This window comes from Canis lupus, chromosome 3 (assembly GCF_011100685.1).
Source record: "Canis lupus familiaris isolate Mischka breed German Shepherd chromosome 3, alternate assembly UU_Cfam_GSD_1.0, whole genome shotgun sequence".
Lineage (NCBI taxonomy): Eukaryota > Metazoa > Chordata > Mammalia > Carnivora > Canidae > Canis > Canis lupus.
The window spans coordinates 32,315,782-32,333,564 of NC_049224.1; the positions used below are offsets into that span (position 1 = coordinate 32,315,782).

Below are 17,783 nucleotides of genomic sequence, written 5' to 3' on the forward strand. Positions count from 1 at the left end.
ACATTTTTATTTTGAGTTTGGTTATATAACATGAATATAATGGGTAGAGTTTTTCTCTGTGTGTAGGAAATATGCTGCTGATAAGTATTGACTTTATAATTTTGTGTTAAAACCTTTAATAGTGCTTTAGAGAGGCAACATACCATGGTGGCTAACAGTGGTCTGTCTCATGTACTGTAATCCTCTGGGTCACCTTGAGTAAATTCTCTGTGCCTCAGTTTCCTGGTCCTTAAAATACATGTACAATATTATCTCTTGATGGGGTAATATCGTGTGAGACTATGAGAATTACCTTGTATGTGTAAGGTGCTTAAAACCATTTTTGGCCCATATTAAGTACTCAAGTGTTAGATACTATTGCTATTATCCATTTTATTAACATTGTTCCAAACTATATGGAAGATACTGAGAGGTCGAGTATTTTCTTCTCTTGTTTTCTAGATGTGAATGAATTGAAAGAATGTCTGTCTGTGTTGGTTAAAGAACAGCAAACTCTGACCATCCAGTCAGCCACTACTACCCTTTCAGCCCTGAGACTCAAGCAGAGGCTGGTTATTTTGGAACGGTATTTCATTGCCTTGAATAGAACTGTTTTCCAGGAGAATGTCAAAGTTAAGTGGAAAAGCAGCAGTGTTTCTTTGCCTCCTGTGGACAAAAAAAGGTAATAATATAATGAAGAAGGAATCCTGATACCAGCTAAATATAAAATGCAGGTTGTTTTGTTAAGGCAAGTTTAAGTTTGACTTGCAATATACTTAGGATATTTTATTTTATTTTAAAGATTTATTTATTTATGATAGAGACAGACAGAGAGAGAGAGAGAGAGAGGCAGAGACACAGGAGGAGGGAGAAGCAGGCTCCATGCCGGGAACCCGACGTGGGACTCGATCCCGGGACTCCAGGATCGCGCCCTGGGCCAAAGGCAGGCGCCAAACCGCTGAGCCACCCAGGGATCCCCCAGGACATTTTATTCTTGCTTTCCTTTTTCATAGTTTCATATAGTCTGGAGAATGGCTTTGCCCATTTGCTCAGAGTAACAAACTGTGCTTCATAATCTGTGCCATTATTTTAAAACCCTTTTCTGTCGGTAAAGAAACTGTGGAAGCCAGCGAAAGTGGAGACAAACATGTCTAGATTTTTGAAAATGGAGTCTGAACATTAGCATTCTTTTTGTCTTGTTTTATTTTGCTACTGGGTAGGGTAGAGTAGTCAGATCATGATATTTAGTGAGTAGCTAGTTTAGATGTTTATTTTTTTCTTCCTAATGTGATTTTCTAATTCTTTTATTGTAAGAGATGCTTTCAGGCATATAGTTTTTTAATATATTGGTATACATTGGCAGATTTTCTGAGACATTAACTAGAATGCTTAAGGCTTTATATAAAGTTTTGTTTTTCCAAATTGTGGCTGTCTACCACAGTTTTGTTCTCAGAAGGCTTGACTAAGATATTTCTAGGTATAACCCATATTTTATGTAGCAAAAAGAATTGGTTTTATTTAATTGTAATACTGACTTTTATTCCCTGTGGAGCACATGAAATGTACAGGGGCAGAAAGAAGCAGTGGGCAAAAAACAAAAACAAAAACAAAAACAAAAACACCTTATTATCTTGCTACATGGAACAATAAGTGATAAATGAAGCATTTCTCATGTTTTGTTTTTCTTTTTAAATCTAGTTGAAATCAGATTACATGTTCTATATTTGATAGTTTTAAGATAAACCAAGTGACAGAGGATTCCTACACATGTGATGATAGCCAGCAGCACGGTTCTTTCTTTCCTTCTTGTCTGGAAAGTGAGTGGTCCTTTGTGGTGATCACTGATCAGAGAAGGGTTCTGCCTATGGAGGTGGTAGGTTTTAAGACTCTTTAAGCACTTTTATGTGTTTGTTAAATGAGACTGAATTTTCTAAGATGCAGAAGTGACTGAGACCCCAACTGATTTTTCTCTGTGCTTTTTATTTGTGGTGACATAAGTGTTGATGGATTAATTGAAATCTACCTTTCACTAGGTCAAGCAAATTCCTAAAATTAAAAAAATATGTATTTTGAGATGATTGTGGGTTCATATGGAGTTGCAAGAAATAGTACAGATTCCTTATACCCTTCACCTGGATGTGAGGGCGATCTGGCTGTGACATCTGTCACCCCATTGATCGCCAGGGTTGATTCGGCTGATCTGGCTGGCTAGGCGGGTGTCCCCTTCCTCCCTCACCGCTCCATGTGCATCCCTCCCGAAGCTGCACGCTCGGTCGAAGAGGACGACCATCCCCGATAGAGGAGGACCGTTCTTCGGTCAAGGGTATATGAGTAGCTGCACTCCCCTGCTAGAACCTCCAAACAAGCTCTCAAGGTCCTTATACCCTTCACGTACTTTCCTCCAGTGGTAGCCACTTACAAAACTATAGTTTACTGTCACATTGAGGATATTGACTCTGATCCAGATGACTTCTCTCACTCAGATTTCCTCAGTTTTACATGTTCTCAACTCGTGTGTGTGTATGCATACCTGTTTGTGTACAGGCACATACGCGTGCCTTTCCATGTGATTTTATCACAGGTGTGGATTTCTGTTACCAGTGCCACAGAGTACAGGACAAGGAGCCTTTTTATAATGACACTCACTTCCTTTCCCTTGCCCTCTTCTGTCTCCTTGGGTAGCCCCTAGTCTGTTCTTGATGTCTGTTCTGTAACCTTGGCTTATATCAGTCAGTGTTATCTCCTTGAGATTTTTCCAAGTAGTTGGCATGTATCATCATTACATAGTAGATTTCTGTGACATGGTTGAATTTCATTTTGTTTATTCATCTATTGAAGGACACTCAGTTACTTAACAATTTTGAGCATTATGAATAAAGCTGCTATGAATATTTGTGGGCAGGTTTTTGTGCGAACCTAAGTTTTATTTTTTGGAATAAATGCGCTGGAGTTCAGTTCTTATGTCTTATGTTTAGGTTTGTAGAACACTGCCATGCTCTTTCTAGAATGGCTGTACAATTTTACAGTCTTATCAGCTATGTATGAGTGGTTTAGTTTTTTCCACATTCTTGTCAGCATTTGGTGTTATTACATCTTTGTTTTAGCTATTCTGTTAGTGATATGGTCTACATTTTTATAGATTTCTTTTCCTCATTTCTCAACTTACTGGTTAGTGGTGGGTTTTACCTTTTTTTTGGAACTAGCAATAGGCTGGATGGTTGACTGGTATGGATGGGCATGGATCCAAACTATTTGTGTGTTAGTGTTTCTTGAGTATTTGTATAACAGAGAGTGACTTACACTGTACAGATTTAGGACTGTTGGGCTCTTTCTCCAGGGCCAAGGTTATGATTGCCTGAGGGGAGCCCCAGTTTCATGCTTCTCCTGAAGCAGTTTTCTGGTGAGGGCTCCTCGTACCTCATCTGAATAGATTCAGCATATGTGTTGCTATTTTAAAGATCATTATATTTCTTATTCAGAAATAAAGTGTAAGTTTCCTTATTCCTGTCTCATAGGCACTCAGTTCCTTCATTAGAGGCAGTTATTAATTAAGGTTTTTTTTTGTGTGTGTATCTTCTCATGAACTCCCCTCCTAAAGCTCAAGATTCATAGATGTGTGCATACTAGCTGCCTCTGTGGGGTCCCCACGTTCTTCCCTGCTAATTTTATTTGACGTCTCTATGGATGATCATTCCATATCATTACCCATTTTTTTAAATTTATTTTTTATTGGTGTTCAATTTACTAACATACAGAATAACCCCCAGTGCCCGTCACCCATTCACTCCCACCCCCCGCCCTCCTCCCCTTCTACCACCCCTAGTTCATTTCCCAGAGTTAGCAGTCTTTACGTTCTGTCTCCCTTTCTGATATTTCCCACACATTTCTTCTCCCTTCCCTTATATTCCCTTTCACTATTATTTATATTCCCCAAATGAATGAGAACATATAATGTTTGTCCTTCTCCGATTGACTTACTTCACTCAACTATCATTACCCATTTAAAAAAAATTTATTTATTCTTGAGAGACATAGAGATATAGGCAGAGGGAGAAACAGGCTTCCCACAGGGAACCCCAGGATCATGCCCTGAACCAAAGGCAGATGCTCAACCGCTGAGCCCCCCAGGTGTCCCTCATTACCCATTTAGAAACAGGATTCCCACAGGAACCCCAGCATATGCCCTGAAACAAACAGGCAGATGCTTCAACCGCTTGAGCCCCCAGGTTGTCCCTCATACCCATTTTTAATAGCATTTCCCCCGATTGTAAAAGCAAATTTAGTAAGTTTGAAGGATACTGTATATAGTAGAAATATTCAGCTGTGTAAAGTTGAAAATAAAAGTACTTGCTAAGCATGATTAAGTTTATATTGTATACTTTTTGTATTGTAGTTTGTTTTTTAGAATGATTTTTATTATATGCCGTTTGTATAACTTTTTAAAAACATGCATATCTTGTTAACTTTATAAATATAAATGGTAAAAACTTAAAGGATTCATGAGAATGATAGGCACTAAAATCAGGAAAGGTTAAGCTCAGCAGGATAGGGGCAAAAGAGAATAGGAGACATACATGGATTTCTATTCCTCGTCATCACATAGACCTAAAAGAGTCCAAAGTATAGATTCCATAGCCCTGGGTGCAGTCTCAGGCATTTGTCATATTCTTTGTGTGTTCCTCAATCACCTTACCTGCCTTTTCTTTACTACATGCCATTTAATCTCCCCATTTATGTATTTATGTCTATTTTCTGCTTACCCTGTGTTTCTCTCTAATAATATCAGCTCTCAGATTATTTTGTGAATATTTTTGCAATTCACTTAAAATTCTAAATGTTTTCTTAAAGTAAAAATTTCCATTACAAAGGACATTTGATAAGTTTTTAAATATGAAACTAAAAGTCACACAGTGTCTTCCTGCTGTCTAAAGAAATCCATTGATCACATTTTCATATAAATCCTTCCATATTATTTATCTTATTTTAGTATTTGCACATTACTCTGACTGACCAGTTATTACAACTCCCATATGTGTTGTCCACAGTTCCCGGCCCACAGGCAAAGGAGTGGAAGGACTTGCAAGAGTTGGATCCCGAGCAGCTCTCTCCTTTGCCTTTGCCTTCTTACGCAGGGCCTGGCGGTCAGGTATGTAGGCCTAGAGTGTTCTGCTACCCCAACACATCAGGAGACTTGGGTGGTCTTCTCAGTTCTGCCACCACATGCTCTTGGCCTGATCCCATATGCTCTCTGTGCCTCATTTTTTTTGTTTATGGAATGAGGGGCTTAAGTTTGATTTTTCAGGTCTGTTCTTTAAAAAAAAAAGAAAAAGAAAAAGCACATATGTGTGTACATCCCAGGTGAACCACTGCAGTGCATCAATGCTGATTTATTTTCTAGGAGAACAAGAAGTTAGAATTGCTCATGGGCGAGTTGAACTGACTTTGGGGCACTTGTATTAAGTTTTAATCTCTTGAGTTCTTAGAGTATCTTGTTGAGAGAAAAGTGAGGGATTGAAAATGTGACAGTGGCATCCTCTCACATGGAGGAATAGGAGGCCTCTCTGGGAAAGTGGGGAGGGCTTTACTTGTCAGTGCTGCTTAAGGAGTGGGTGGCCTTCTCTGATACACGTGTGTGCCCAGGGGAGGATGCAGATCTCTGCAGCGAGCTGTTGCAGGAGTCCCTGGATGCCTTGAGAGCTCTGCCTGAGGCCTCACTCTTCGATGAAAGCACCGTGTCCTCTGTGTGGCTGGAGGTGGTAGAGAGAGCAACCAGGTTCTTGAGATCCGTCGTGACAGGGTGAGTTCTTTCTTTTCACATCTTACTGCGTGAATGATCCTAACATGCTTCAAAGTCTCATCTCACTGGCTTCTCTTTAGAACAGGTTTGTGCTGTTTCCAGCTCACCCTTAGCTCTGTGATTCTAGATCTTACTTTTTAGGTTTTCAAATATTTGCTTTTGATTCTCTGATTAGACCCAGGATTAGACCCATATCATATTGAATCAGGTGGAAAATGAAAGATGTTTTTGTAATGTGTTTTTTCAGATATTTTATGATTTGGGAATTAGTCATTCATAAAATGTTTGAGCACCTATTGTGTGCTTCTTGGTGAGAATGTGAATGCTGTCATTCTGAGTGATGGGTGTTGTTTTAATAGACAATGTAGGACTAAATAACCACCCAAGATCAAAATGTTTAAACCTGCATCTGTTCATTTTAGTGTAAAAATTTTTTGAACGTGAATCATTTTTCTGTAAGGAAAGTCATGAACTTTGGTCTTAGGTGCTATATGTTTTTGTTAACCGTTTTTAAATTTATTTTTATTTTTAAAATATATATAATTTATTCATGCAAGAGACAGAGAAAGAGAGAGGCAGAGGGAGAAGCAGGTTCCATGCAGGTAACCTCACGTGGGACTTGATCCCGGGTCTCCGGGATCACGCCCTGGGCTGAAGGTGGCGCTAAACCGCTGAGCCACCCAGGCTGCCTCTGTTTTTAAATTTAAAGAAAAATGTATATAGTCAATATATAATTCGGCAGCAAAGGCATAATTAGAGCAAAAGTGAGTCTTTCCCATTCCTTTTGCCTAAGGTCACTGCTGTGTCCTTTCGGTATTCAGGGAGGGACACCCGAGGTCTCTATGCCAACAGGCTATGAGTTCCCCTCCCTAGCGTGCTGATGAAGGCATTGCAGCAAGATTTAGGGCCGTGGGCCCTGAAGTAGGCTTGGAATTTGATCCTTGAACCCTGTGGGGATTAGAGGTGCTATCCCCCACACAGTTTAAAATCCGTATAGCATACTGTGAACTGGAAGCCTTACCGGTAACACAGACGGTGGATTAACAAATATTTTATGTTATTATCTGTATTGTATACTGTATTCTTATTATAATATCTAATCTTTTCTTAAACTTTTTGGTGTTTCTAGGCTACATAGTTCATCTGTGAGTTTTTTCAAATTATTGAAAATTTCCCCAAATTTTTCAATATATATATATTGAAAAAAATCTGTATAAATAAACCTGTGCAATTCAAACTTGTTGTTCAAGGGTCAACTGTAGTTTCAAAAATTCAACTGTAATGGTGATATCAGAAGGTCCTCTCTTCCCCATCTTGGGTTAAGAAGACTTGTTATTTATCATTGGGGAAAAGTTGAAATATTTCTTTGATCAGAGAAAAATACACATAGACATTTTGCTTGTGTTTGCCAGGTGGTTTTAGAAGTTGATTTTTCTACATTTACATAGAGGGATGTTAATATTCTAATAGCCATACATGTCATTGAAAGTGGAAACATCTAAACATTTTTCTACCCATGATTTGAATAATGATAAAAAGAATTTTATGCTATGGATGCTGGAATGTTTTCTAATGTAGTCATCTTATAGTATCTGAATTAATCCGTTCAATAATGTTTACAAATTAATTGTATACTTTAAAATCTCGGATTAAATTTGAGTATTAAGTCTCAGAAACTTGACTCTAAATATTAAAAATAAAAATGCTGTTTTTAAGATCACATGTTACTTTGTTCTTGGGTCTACTGTTGTCAATTCAGGGATGTTCATGGAACACCTGGTACCAAAGGGCCTGGAAGCATCCCTCTGCAGGACCAGCACCTGGCCCTGGCCATCCTGTTAGAGCTGGCTGTGCAGAGAGGCACGCTGAGGTGAGGAGAGTCACAGGCTGGGAGTATTTCAGGGAAATGTCTCTGTATCTGAACATTTGTTTCATTTTATGGTTATTTCATTGAATCATTTGTGATTGTAGAAAATGTGTGGTGTTCTGTAATCAAAGAACCACTTCCTAGGACTTTCTCTTCTGTCTAACCTGGGTACACTTATGTTTTCTTCACTTTTTTATGTTCAATTTTCTAGTAATGTAGGAGTTGTTTTGTTTTGTCCTTTGAATTTTCCTCAGATGATCTTTATTCCATCAGTTAAGATCCTAGAAGTTCCCTTTAGAAAGTGCTGTTTGAGGGATACCTTGGTACCTTAGTAGGCTAAGCGTCTGACTCTTGATTTCTTTTCTTTTCTTTTTTTCTTTTTTAAAGATTTTATTTATTTATTCATGAGAGATATATATAGAGAGAGAAGCAGAGACACAGCCAGAGGGAGAAGCAGGTTCCAGGCAGGGAGCCTGACGTGAGACTTGATCCTGGGACTCCAGGATCATGCTCTGCACCGAAGGCAGGTGCTAAACCACTGAGCCACCCAGGGATCCCCTCTTTTCTTTTCTTTTCTCTTTTTTTTTTTTTTTTTTAAGATTTTATTTATTTATTCATGAGAGAGAGAGAGAGAGAGAGGGGCAGAGACACAGGCAGAGGGAGAAGCAGGCTCCATGAAGGGAGCCTGATGTGGGACTCGATCCTGGGACTCCAGGATCACACCCTGGGCCGAAGGCTGGTGCTAAACTGCTGAGCCACCCTGTCTCTTGATTTCGACTTAGCTCTTGACCTCAAGGTTGTGAGTATAAGCCCTGTATTGGGCTCCATTCTAGATGTGGAGCCTACTTAAAAAAAAAATTGTACTGTTTGAGTTTCTTTTTCTTTTTTTTTAAATACTGTTTGAGTTTCTTAACTGGTTTTATATTTCTTATCCTCAGAAGGATATCTTTGCTAAAATCTTGGTATTGATTCACTGATTTTACTGCCAGGAATTATTTTTTTGGTATTATTTTAGTGGTATCCTTTCAAATCTAAAGTATTTCTATTTTATTTAGCTGTTTGCTTTTATTTTTGACAGACCATGGTGATAAAAACTAATCTGTTTTGCTAGAGAATAAAGATATTTTCTCTTTCAGCCAAATGTTGTCTGCCATCCTGTTGTTGCTGCAACTGTGGGACAGTGGGACACAGGAAACTGACAATGAGCGGTCTGCCCAGGGCACCAGTGCCCCCCTTCTCCCTTTGCTGCAAAGATTCCAGAGCATCATCTGCAGTAAAGATGCCCCTCATATAGAGGGTGACACTCACGTAAGTATCATAACAAGATTTTGCATTTAAGTAGCTACCTTGATTCAGTTTTTCTAAAAGAGTTATTTAGCCTTTTATAAACAAGATGGGAGTGCACATCTGTGGCAATAGTTGTCTCTAGGGGAAGGGTGTGTATTTGGTGATTACAGCAGTGAGTCAGGTGTGGAACAGGTATGGGCTATCATGGGGTGAGTTTCAGTTGCTGTGGTAGAGTATCACACAAGCACAGATCAATGATCTCTGTGTGTTCTGGATTGTGTGTACCTAGTAGGAAGAATGTATTTCTTGACATGTATCAGCTTGAACTTTTAGAGAGATTCCTCTGCTGCTTTTTTTTCTTCCTGCTGAACTGGAGCCTTGAGCCCTTCACGTTCGTGGGTTTAGTGCTTGTGTATTTCTAGCGGCCTGGAAACTTGGTTTGGCTGTGTTTTGGCTGTGATGGGGAGTGAGTTTAAGATGCTGAGGAAGATGTAAAGAAGTCATGCTTATCTCCGTGAAGGAGTTAGTTAGAAGGCATGAAAATGGGTAAAAATTCGGACAATATTTCAGGAACAAAGTGTGAGAGTCAAGCAGGTCCTTTTGGGCACTTGCAATGATAATGTGGGGAGGTAGCACAAGGAGTTGAGGCTTAGCTTGTGTGGGATAGAGTGTGTGTTTAGTTCAGAGGGACCTGCTTTACCATGAGGTTGCTTAGTGGTTTATGTTTATTTGTTTTGACCCAGCTTGGAGAAGTCAGGTAAGTCTTCCTCTTTCATGCTCTTCCATATACCATTTATGGAGAAGACCTCAGATCAGTGAGTGCCAGCTGGATTGCAGCACAGAACTAAGTCTGACATACACACATTTTTAAATAAGATTTATTTATTTATGACAGAGAATGTGTGTGTGAGTGCGTGAGTGCGGGGAGAGGGGGTGGGGAGGGAGAGGAGAAATGACAGAGAAAGAGAGAGACAGACAGACAGGCAGACACTCAGTCCACTGAAAGCAGAGCCCAACTTGGGGTTTGATCTCACAGCCCTGAGATCATGACCTGAGCTGAAATCAAGATTCAGAAGCTTAACTGATTGAGCTACCCAGGTGTCCTTGATCTGCATACTCTTAAACACATACTAGAAAAAGAGCGTTGAAAATAGTGGCTTACTTTTTGTTGGCCCTTCCTATGTGCGGGGCATTGTGTGGAGCATGCCACCTAAGTCATCACTGTGTTTAGTCCTAGAACAGTAAGGCTGGTCACAGAGAAGGGCCTGCCTATGTCCTGGGTCTGAACTCTGGGACTGCTGCTTTTTAGAGACACACGTTTGATCTTAGAGGTCTTTTCTACAAAGGTCATCATTCCATTATAAAGTTAATTTTTCTATCACTTGGCAGTCTTTAATGGGAATAAGGCTACTCTGCTTTTAGAAGAATTATATTTGTTACTTAATGTGCGAGTAACATTAGGTTACTCCAGGGTGGGTGGCATTTAGGTTAAAATAAGTGGTTTTGGTTTGCAAAACCAGGTTAAGGTGCAGTGCTGTGTTCCTAGGAAGCTTGCTTTGTATTCTGAGGGCTCTTGGAGGGTTGAGCCTACAAAGTGTCTGGGCCATGTCATTGACCTGAGTGGAGTATGCACATGGGTAATAGATGTGCAAAATGTGCAGGCACTGCTGTGTGTAGTGTTTTATAGCAAATGTGTAAATATGTAGATGTGTAGTGTCACTGCATCAATAACACTTCTCATTTGATGACCAAAAGGAGTAGATTTACAGATAATGCCTAACTGTTGAGTACCAAAATATAAAGAATGGTTAAGGGCTAATTGTGTTACTTTAATTTTTCCACCATTCTCAAGAAGCCTGTTTACTTTTCTTCTGTAGCTTTTGTCTGGTCCTCTGAGCCCCAATGAGAGTTTCCTGAGGTACCTTACTCTTCCACAAGACAATGAGCTCGCCATTGACTTAAGACAAACTGCAGTTGTTGTCATGGCCCATTTAGACCGCCTGGCTACTCCCTGTATGCCACCTCTGTGTAGCTCACCAACATCTCATAAGGTACGTGTGATAGCAGTGTTTCTTCTTTGTATGTTGTATAGATAGTAGCACTCTTAGATTCTCACTCTGTGCTGATATGGAGACTCAGTTTCTCTGGTGTTGGGGGTAGAGCTGGCTTATAGCTTTTTAAATCTTGTATATGGTTTAAGGTGTTGTCAATGATCAGAATGAGTGATGAGCAAGCTGAGGTGCACAGGGATTTAGGATCCAATCCATTGTCCCAGTTCTAGAATCAGGAGATGTGTCCCCAGAGAGCTCTCCTTTATACAAACAACTGCATGCCATTCTGCCTTCCTCACAGAGGTTCCAGTGCCTTTTTTGTAAAGTAGGGGCTCAGACCATGAACTGTCTTGATGCTGCTAAGAGCAGTGATAACACTAGTCCACATGTATGAAGAGCCTACCATGCAGGCCCCTTGAGGACTTCCCACATGTAGTTGCATCTGATCATCACAATGATCAGGGGGATGGGATGGGATGGCAGTGGATTTTTCTAGGGTCACACAAGAATTTGGATTTGTATCCAGGTTTTCCTAACTTTTAAATTTATCATGATGTATATTTTAATTTCATTTTATAGTCATAGTCATTTGTTTCTTTTCCAACTAAGTATATTCACATGGTTCAAAAATCAAAATTAAGTGCAAAGACGCTGTTACTTCCTCCTTCCTGTCCTCTTATCTACTGGTTTTACACCTGCTGCTTTTTACTTTTCTAGTCTCTCACATATCCTTTTAGCATTCTCTGGAATAAATGTTATTGGTAGCATGTCATAGCTTGTTCTTTTCACTACACAGTATATACTGAGGAGCTTGCTCTATTAGTAAACAGAACTTTTTTTATTTTAAAGCAACTCAGTATTCCATGTTTGCATCTATCATGATTTTTGTTTGCATGTAAACTGCTTTACTTTCTCTTGCTGCTTTTAAAATTCTCTCTCTTTTGACTCTCTTATTTGCTTTGTGTCTTGATGCCAGACCTCTTTGGGTTGGTTTGGTTGGGGGCTGGCTCTCTGTGGCTCCCAGATCTGGATTTTTCTTTCCTTCCCCATATTCAGGAAGTTTTAAGCTATTATCTCTTCAGTCTTCTGCCCTCTTTTCTCTCTCTTCTTCTGGGATCCCTATCATGTGACCATTATGCTTGACAGTGTTGCGGAGTTCCTTGGGGTCTGTTCTCATTTTGCGTATTTTTTCCCCTCTCATTTGCTCAGCTTGATTACTTTCCATTACTTTGTCCTTCAGGTTGTTGATCTGTTCTTCTCCCTCCTCTTTTTTGCTATTTATTCCTGATGGTGTATTTTTAATTTCATTTAATGAGTTTATTATCTCTAATTGGTTCTTTCTTAGGTCTTCTATCTCTTTGTGGAGGGTCTCATGGAGGTCCTGCACTTCTTTCTCAATTCTATCAAGTATCTTTATGAGCATTACTTTATATTTGCTATCAGACATATTACTTATCTCCATTTTGTTTAGGTGATTTTGTTCTGCTCTTTCATTTGGGACATGTTCCTCTGACTCCTCATTTTGTCTAAGCTGTGTCTTTTCCTATGTGTTAGGAAAGTTAGCTATGTTTCCTGCACTTGAGAGTAATAGCTTTATGAAGAAGGGGTCCTGTAGGGCCCCACAGTGCAATGTCTCCTTTTCACCAGAAAATTGTGCTTCAAGGATGTCTCCTATATGTGTTGCTACGGGAGTATCCTACTGTTGTGGCTGAACTCTGTTTGCTTCAGTCCAGTTTGTGATGGTTCTCTGCCTATTGTTCAGAGTCTGGTGCCTGTGGTGTTAGTGGGCCAGTCCAGGGATGCCTTGGGCTCAAGTCGAGCCAGACCAGGTAGCACCAAACTTGTACGTACTTGCCCTGTTTTGGTCCCTGAGAAACTTTTATTGGTGGATGGGGGCTGTAGTCAGACTAACTGCCTGCCTCTAGCCCATTGCTGGGGTCGCGGTCAGACTGGTGTGTGGTTATCTTCCCCTCTCCCTGGAGCAGGACTCACTTTGGAGTGGTGTTGGCCCTTGTCTGGGCTGCTTGCACACTGCCAGGCTTTGCTTTGATGGGATCTTTAATGGGATCTTGTCCAGAGCTTATCCAAGGGGATGGATCTGCTTTGCTCTGGCCTCTTGTTTATGTCTGTCTGCAGAAAGTCTCTTCTGCCAGTCTTTGGGCTGCTTTCTGGGTTATTTATACCCATGGTGTTCTCTAGGTGGCCACACTGTACAAGGTGAGCCCTGGGTCTTCCTACCCTGCCATCTTCCTCTTTATATTTCTCTTTAGTGGTTTCTATTAAAATGAAATGCTGTGGAAGAATTAATTACCTGTTCAGTTACTTCATCTTACCTGTTAACTAAGGTAATATGGGATGTTATGAGTTATTTTGATATTTCTTTACATGCTTTGTTTTTATCCTATGGTATTTCAGTGTTAATCATAGCATAAATTTTTCTTTCTTTGACTAAGAAGAAAATATTCTTGCTACCATAAAGAAAATGTTTACTTATGTTGTTATCTTACAGGGATCATTGCAAGAGGTCATAGGATGGGGGTTAATAGGATGGAAATACTACGCTAATGTGATTGGTCCAATTCAGTGTGAAGGACTTGCCAACCTGGGGGTCACGCAGATCGCCTGTGCAGAGAAGCGCTTCTTGATCTTATCGAGGAATGGCCGCGTGTACACGCAGGCCTACAATAGTGACACACTGGTGGGTGTTCCTGGGCCCAGATTGCTTGCCTTTGTGGACACTTTTCTACTATAGGTGCTGCAGAGTTCTAGTCTTTAAGACATTGGGTTTCTGAAGATTTAGAAACACTTGTTCATTGTTTTATTATTTTTATTTAATAATCTTAATAATCATTGTCAAGATTTGGGGGCAGAATTTCTTAGTTGTTAATATTGGGAACTCCTTACAGTAACACTTATTATTGCCTGTCATGAATTCCATTTGTATACTAGTTTTCCACGTGTAAACTCAGTCAACTATGGGGGGAGTTAGTAACAGATGAGAGATTTTGGCCTCATGGGGATAGAGCATGTTCCTGTTAAAGGAAGGTGCTTTTCACCTTGACTTGTGAATTTCCGTTATGTGGAGTTGGCCTAGTCATGTCACATTACTTGGAGGCTGCCTACTCCTCTGTTGGTAATGGGCAGGTCATCTGGACAATTGGATGGCAGCCTCATGTTCTTTCAGTTCGAGGAGGGTTTGTTAAAATGAGATGCATCAGTGAGAAGAGTCATGTTGTTTTCGTTTTCATTGTCCTAGGATTGCTTACTAATTTTTTTCCTGTTTGTACTGTTCTAGGCTCCACAGCTGGTCCAGGGTCTTGCCTCCAGAAACATTGTAAAGATTGCTGCCCATTCTGATGGTCACCACTACCTGGCTCTGGCGGCCACGGGAGAGGTGTACTCCTGGGGTTGCGGGGATGGTGGACGACTGGGCCATGGGGACACTGTGTATGTATGGCCCTTTCTTGTAATTGACATGTTCTCTCTTTGAGTTGCTCTATCCAGAATAGGTGGAAAAGAAAAGTGTGGCTGGGTTGTTTTCCATTTGCTCTGACATGTAGGGCTAGGATGGAGAAGGCTGTCAAGATATGTCAGCCCCTGAGTGACACTATGGGAGTTCTGCCCACATCACAGAGGGTGACATCAGTTGGCCTTCATGTTCTTCTCTCCCATATTCAAAATTTCCAGCTTTGGTACTCCTGTTTTAACTATACATACCAATACCCCACATGGTGGAGTTTCCTAAAGCAAATCCCACATTACTTGTTTCTTTTTTTTTTTTTTTTTTAATTTTTTATTTATTTATGATAGTCACACACAGAGAGAGAGAGAGGCAGAGACACAGGCAGAGGGAGAAGCAGGCTCCATGCACCGGGAGCCTGATGTGGGATTCGATCCCGGGTCTCCAGGATCGCGCCCTGGGCCAAAGGCAGGCGCTAAACCGCTGCGCCACCCGGGGATCCCTACTTGTTTCTTTATTCAGAAATACTTCAACATGTCTCTATCAGATAAGATCCTACTTTCCTTAAGCCATTCCATTTTCATAGGTACAAAACTCAATAGTTTCTTTTTTTTTTTTTTAAAGATTGTATTTATCCATGAGAGACACAGAGAGAGAAGCAGAGACCTAGACAGAGGGAGAAGCAAGCTTCCCTGCGGGGAGCCCGATGCAGGACTCGATCCCAGGACCCTGGGATCACAAACTAAGCCAAAGGCAGATGCTCAACCACTGAGCCACCCAGATAACCCTCTGTAGTTTCTTACTGTCCTATTTTGTAGAAGCTTTTGATTACTGTGAGAGACTAGGAGTGAAACAAAATGGTGGGTTTGTAAAAATGGAGAATTCCCACAGCTGCCACAGAGTGGTGGGAACCCTTTTATATGTTTCGGGTTTGAGTGGGGAGCTTGATGGAGAAAAACTTAGGCTTTAGGTTAAAATTGAAGATGCAACTCCACTTCAAGTGGGTTAGAAGTATGAACAGCTGAGTTGAGAGGTGTCTGGCCTATTCTTACTGTGGTGGGATGGAGGTGGGCCCCCCTAGGTAGAATCTCAAATTGTCAAAAAAGCTGAGCAATGTCTGTTATGTGTTAGCATTCAGCAGAAATATCCTAAACTTGACAATGTTGTAAGGGATTCAGACAAATGTGGTAAAATGATTGTTAGAAACAAAGGAATGCTAATTATGGAATTTAGAATTTTTTTTTTTTTTTAAGAATGAGTGTTATTCTCAGACTAGAAAGGGGTGAGATGGATGAGGCACCTAGGACTTGATAGATGGAGATATAGGCTGGAGACATTAGTTTTTGGCTTCCTTTATGTCATTTGTAATTTGTACTAAATTACAAAGCACAATTTTTAAATTAAATAGTACTCAGTTGAGATTAAGTGCTAGATGCTAGATTAAGTAACTTGTCCATTGCTTGAGTTGAGGGAAGGGAAAAAAAATCAGTAGAGATGTTAGGAGTTGGAGGGAAACTTTGGGAGGTTGAAACTTGAGCTGAACAGGAAGGAGAGGGCAGCCCCAGTGGCGCAGTTTAGCACTGCCTGCAGCCCGGGGTGTGATCCTGGAGACCCGGGATCGAGTCCCATGTTGGGCTCTTTGCATGGAGCCTGCTTTTCCCTCTGCCTGTGTCTCAGCCTCTCTCTGTGTGTGTCTCTCCTGAATAAATAAATAAAATCTGTTTTTTTTTTTAAAAAAAGAACAGGAAGGAGAAGTGGTATGAGAGTAGGTTTGTTCAGCTCTCCTTGTGCCTGTGTATGTCCCTTCTTCTGTGTGCGTTTATTCACAAAGTAGTAAACCATGTCTTTGGAGAGGATAGACTTGAGTGTTGTCAATCATATTCTGGATTATAAGCATAGGGCATTTTACTAGTTTTGAAATGAAGAGCCAACTACTAAGACTTCTACCTCATTAGTCCATACTTCCTCTTTTCATTTGTAAAATACAGATTGAATGTGATTAGTAAACCTTGCTCCTTCATTCTTTCCTCATTTATTTAACAAATGTATACATTTTAACCATCTGTATGAGGTTTACAAATCCATTAGTTTTAAGTTTGATGAGTTTCAGTAAATGTGTGCACATGGGGGAACTGCCACAACTGAGACAAAGAACATTTCTGATGCCCCTGCTACTTTGGACCCCTTTGCAATCATCCCCTACTCCCTACCTCCAGTTTCTGATCTGGCCTCTGTCACAAGTGGTATTTTATCTCTGGCTCTTTGACATATCAGGATCCCTGAGCTTCAGCCAAGTTGTTGGGCCTGTCAGTAGGTGCTTTGTGCCTGTTGCTGAGTGGTCTGTCTATGGATGGGTCACTGTTTTGCACCACTGTAAACAAAGCTGCTCTAGACTTGATTTTACAAGTCTTTAACAAACCTGTTCTGATATTCCTGCTGCATACCATGTTTGGCATTGGGTGCTCAATTAACAAACAGTCATGGAAGTGTTGGGTGTTCGAATTCTATGTTCCTTAGTTACTTGATAAGGCACCTGAAAGGCCAAACTGTTCTGACACTCTGCCAGGTAATTCAGATAGTTTTTTCTTTGCTATCACTAATAGGATCTGTATAAAAGGACATTTACATTTGTTTCCTTTCTCTCCACAGGCCTTTGGAAGAGCCTAAGGTGATATCTGCTTTCTCTGGAAAGCAGGCTGGGAAGCATGTGGTGCACATCGCATGTGGAAGCACATATAGTGCGGCCATCACTGCCGAAGGGGAGCTGTACACTTGGGGCCGAGGGAACTACGGCCGACTAGGCCATGGTACATTTGCTCTGAGCCAGCTTGACCATGCAGTGGGAGGTTATTTCTTTTGAGGGACTTAAAATAACAATTGTCCTATCTGTTTGAAGGCTCCAGTGAAGATGAGGCCATCCCGATGCTGGTAGCTGGGCTTAAAGGATTGAAGGTCATTGATGTGGCATGTGGGAGCGGGGACGCTCAAACCCTGGCTGTGACAGAGAATGGTACGCAGTGCTCATGCTGCCCTGGGCAGGTTCTTAGGATGAGGAGTGCCGCTTTCCTAAAAGGAGTGAGCTTTGAAGAATAGTGGACCTCATATGGCTGCCCCTTTGTCCATCTTTAAGTGGTGTGCATCTCAGTGTCTTAACTCAGAGGTTAAGAAGTTATATGACTTTTAATTTCTGTTGCCCAGAGTCAGAGAGCTAGTTAGCTGCTATATCCTTCCTATTTGGGCATTTTATGATAAAAAATGAGAGTTACAGTGGAATAATTGACATTCTGAATTGTTTCTAGTTATTATTATTATATTTCCTAATTTCAACTACCTTTGATTCCC

The 17,783-nt window shown here is 40.7% G+C and overlaps 1 protein-coding gene across 1 annotated transcript in view; it reads left to right on the forward strand.

Annotated features, from left to right (window-relative positions):
* HERC2 (HECT and RLD domain containing E3 ubiquitin protein ligase 2) overlaps positions 1-17,783 on the forward strand; it is a 242,709-nt gene that overhangs the window by 50,436 nt on the left and 174,490 nt on the right. The window contains 10 exon segments of the mRNA XM_038532568.1: positions 442-661; positions 5,025-5,125; positions 5,620-5,776; positions 7,536-7,646; positions 8,780-8,951; positions 10,808-10,981; positions 13,491-13,679; positions 14,277-14,428; positions 17,091-17,248; positions 17,338-17,451. Of these exon segments, the coding sequence (XP_038388496.1) occupies positions 442-661; positions 5,025-5,125; positions 5,620-5,776; positions 7,536-7,646; positions 8,780-8,951; positions 10,808-10,981; positions 13,491-13,679; positions 14,277-14,428; positions 17,091-17,248; positions 17,338-17,451 (1,548 nt within the window).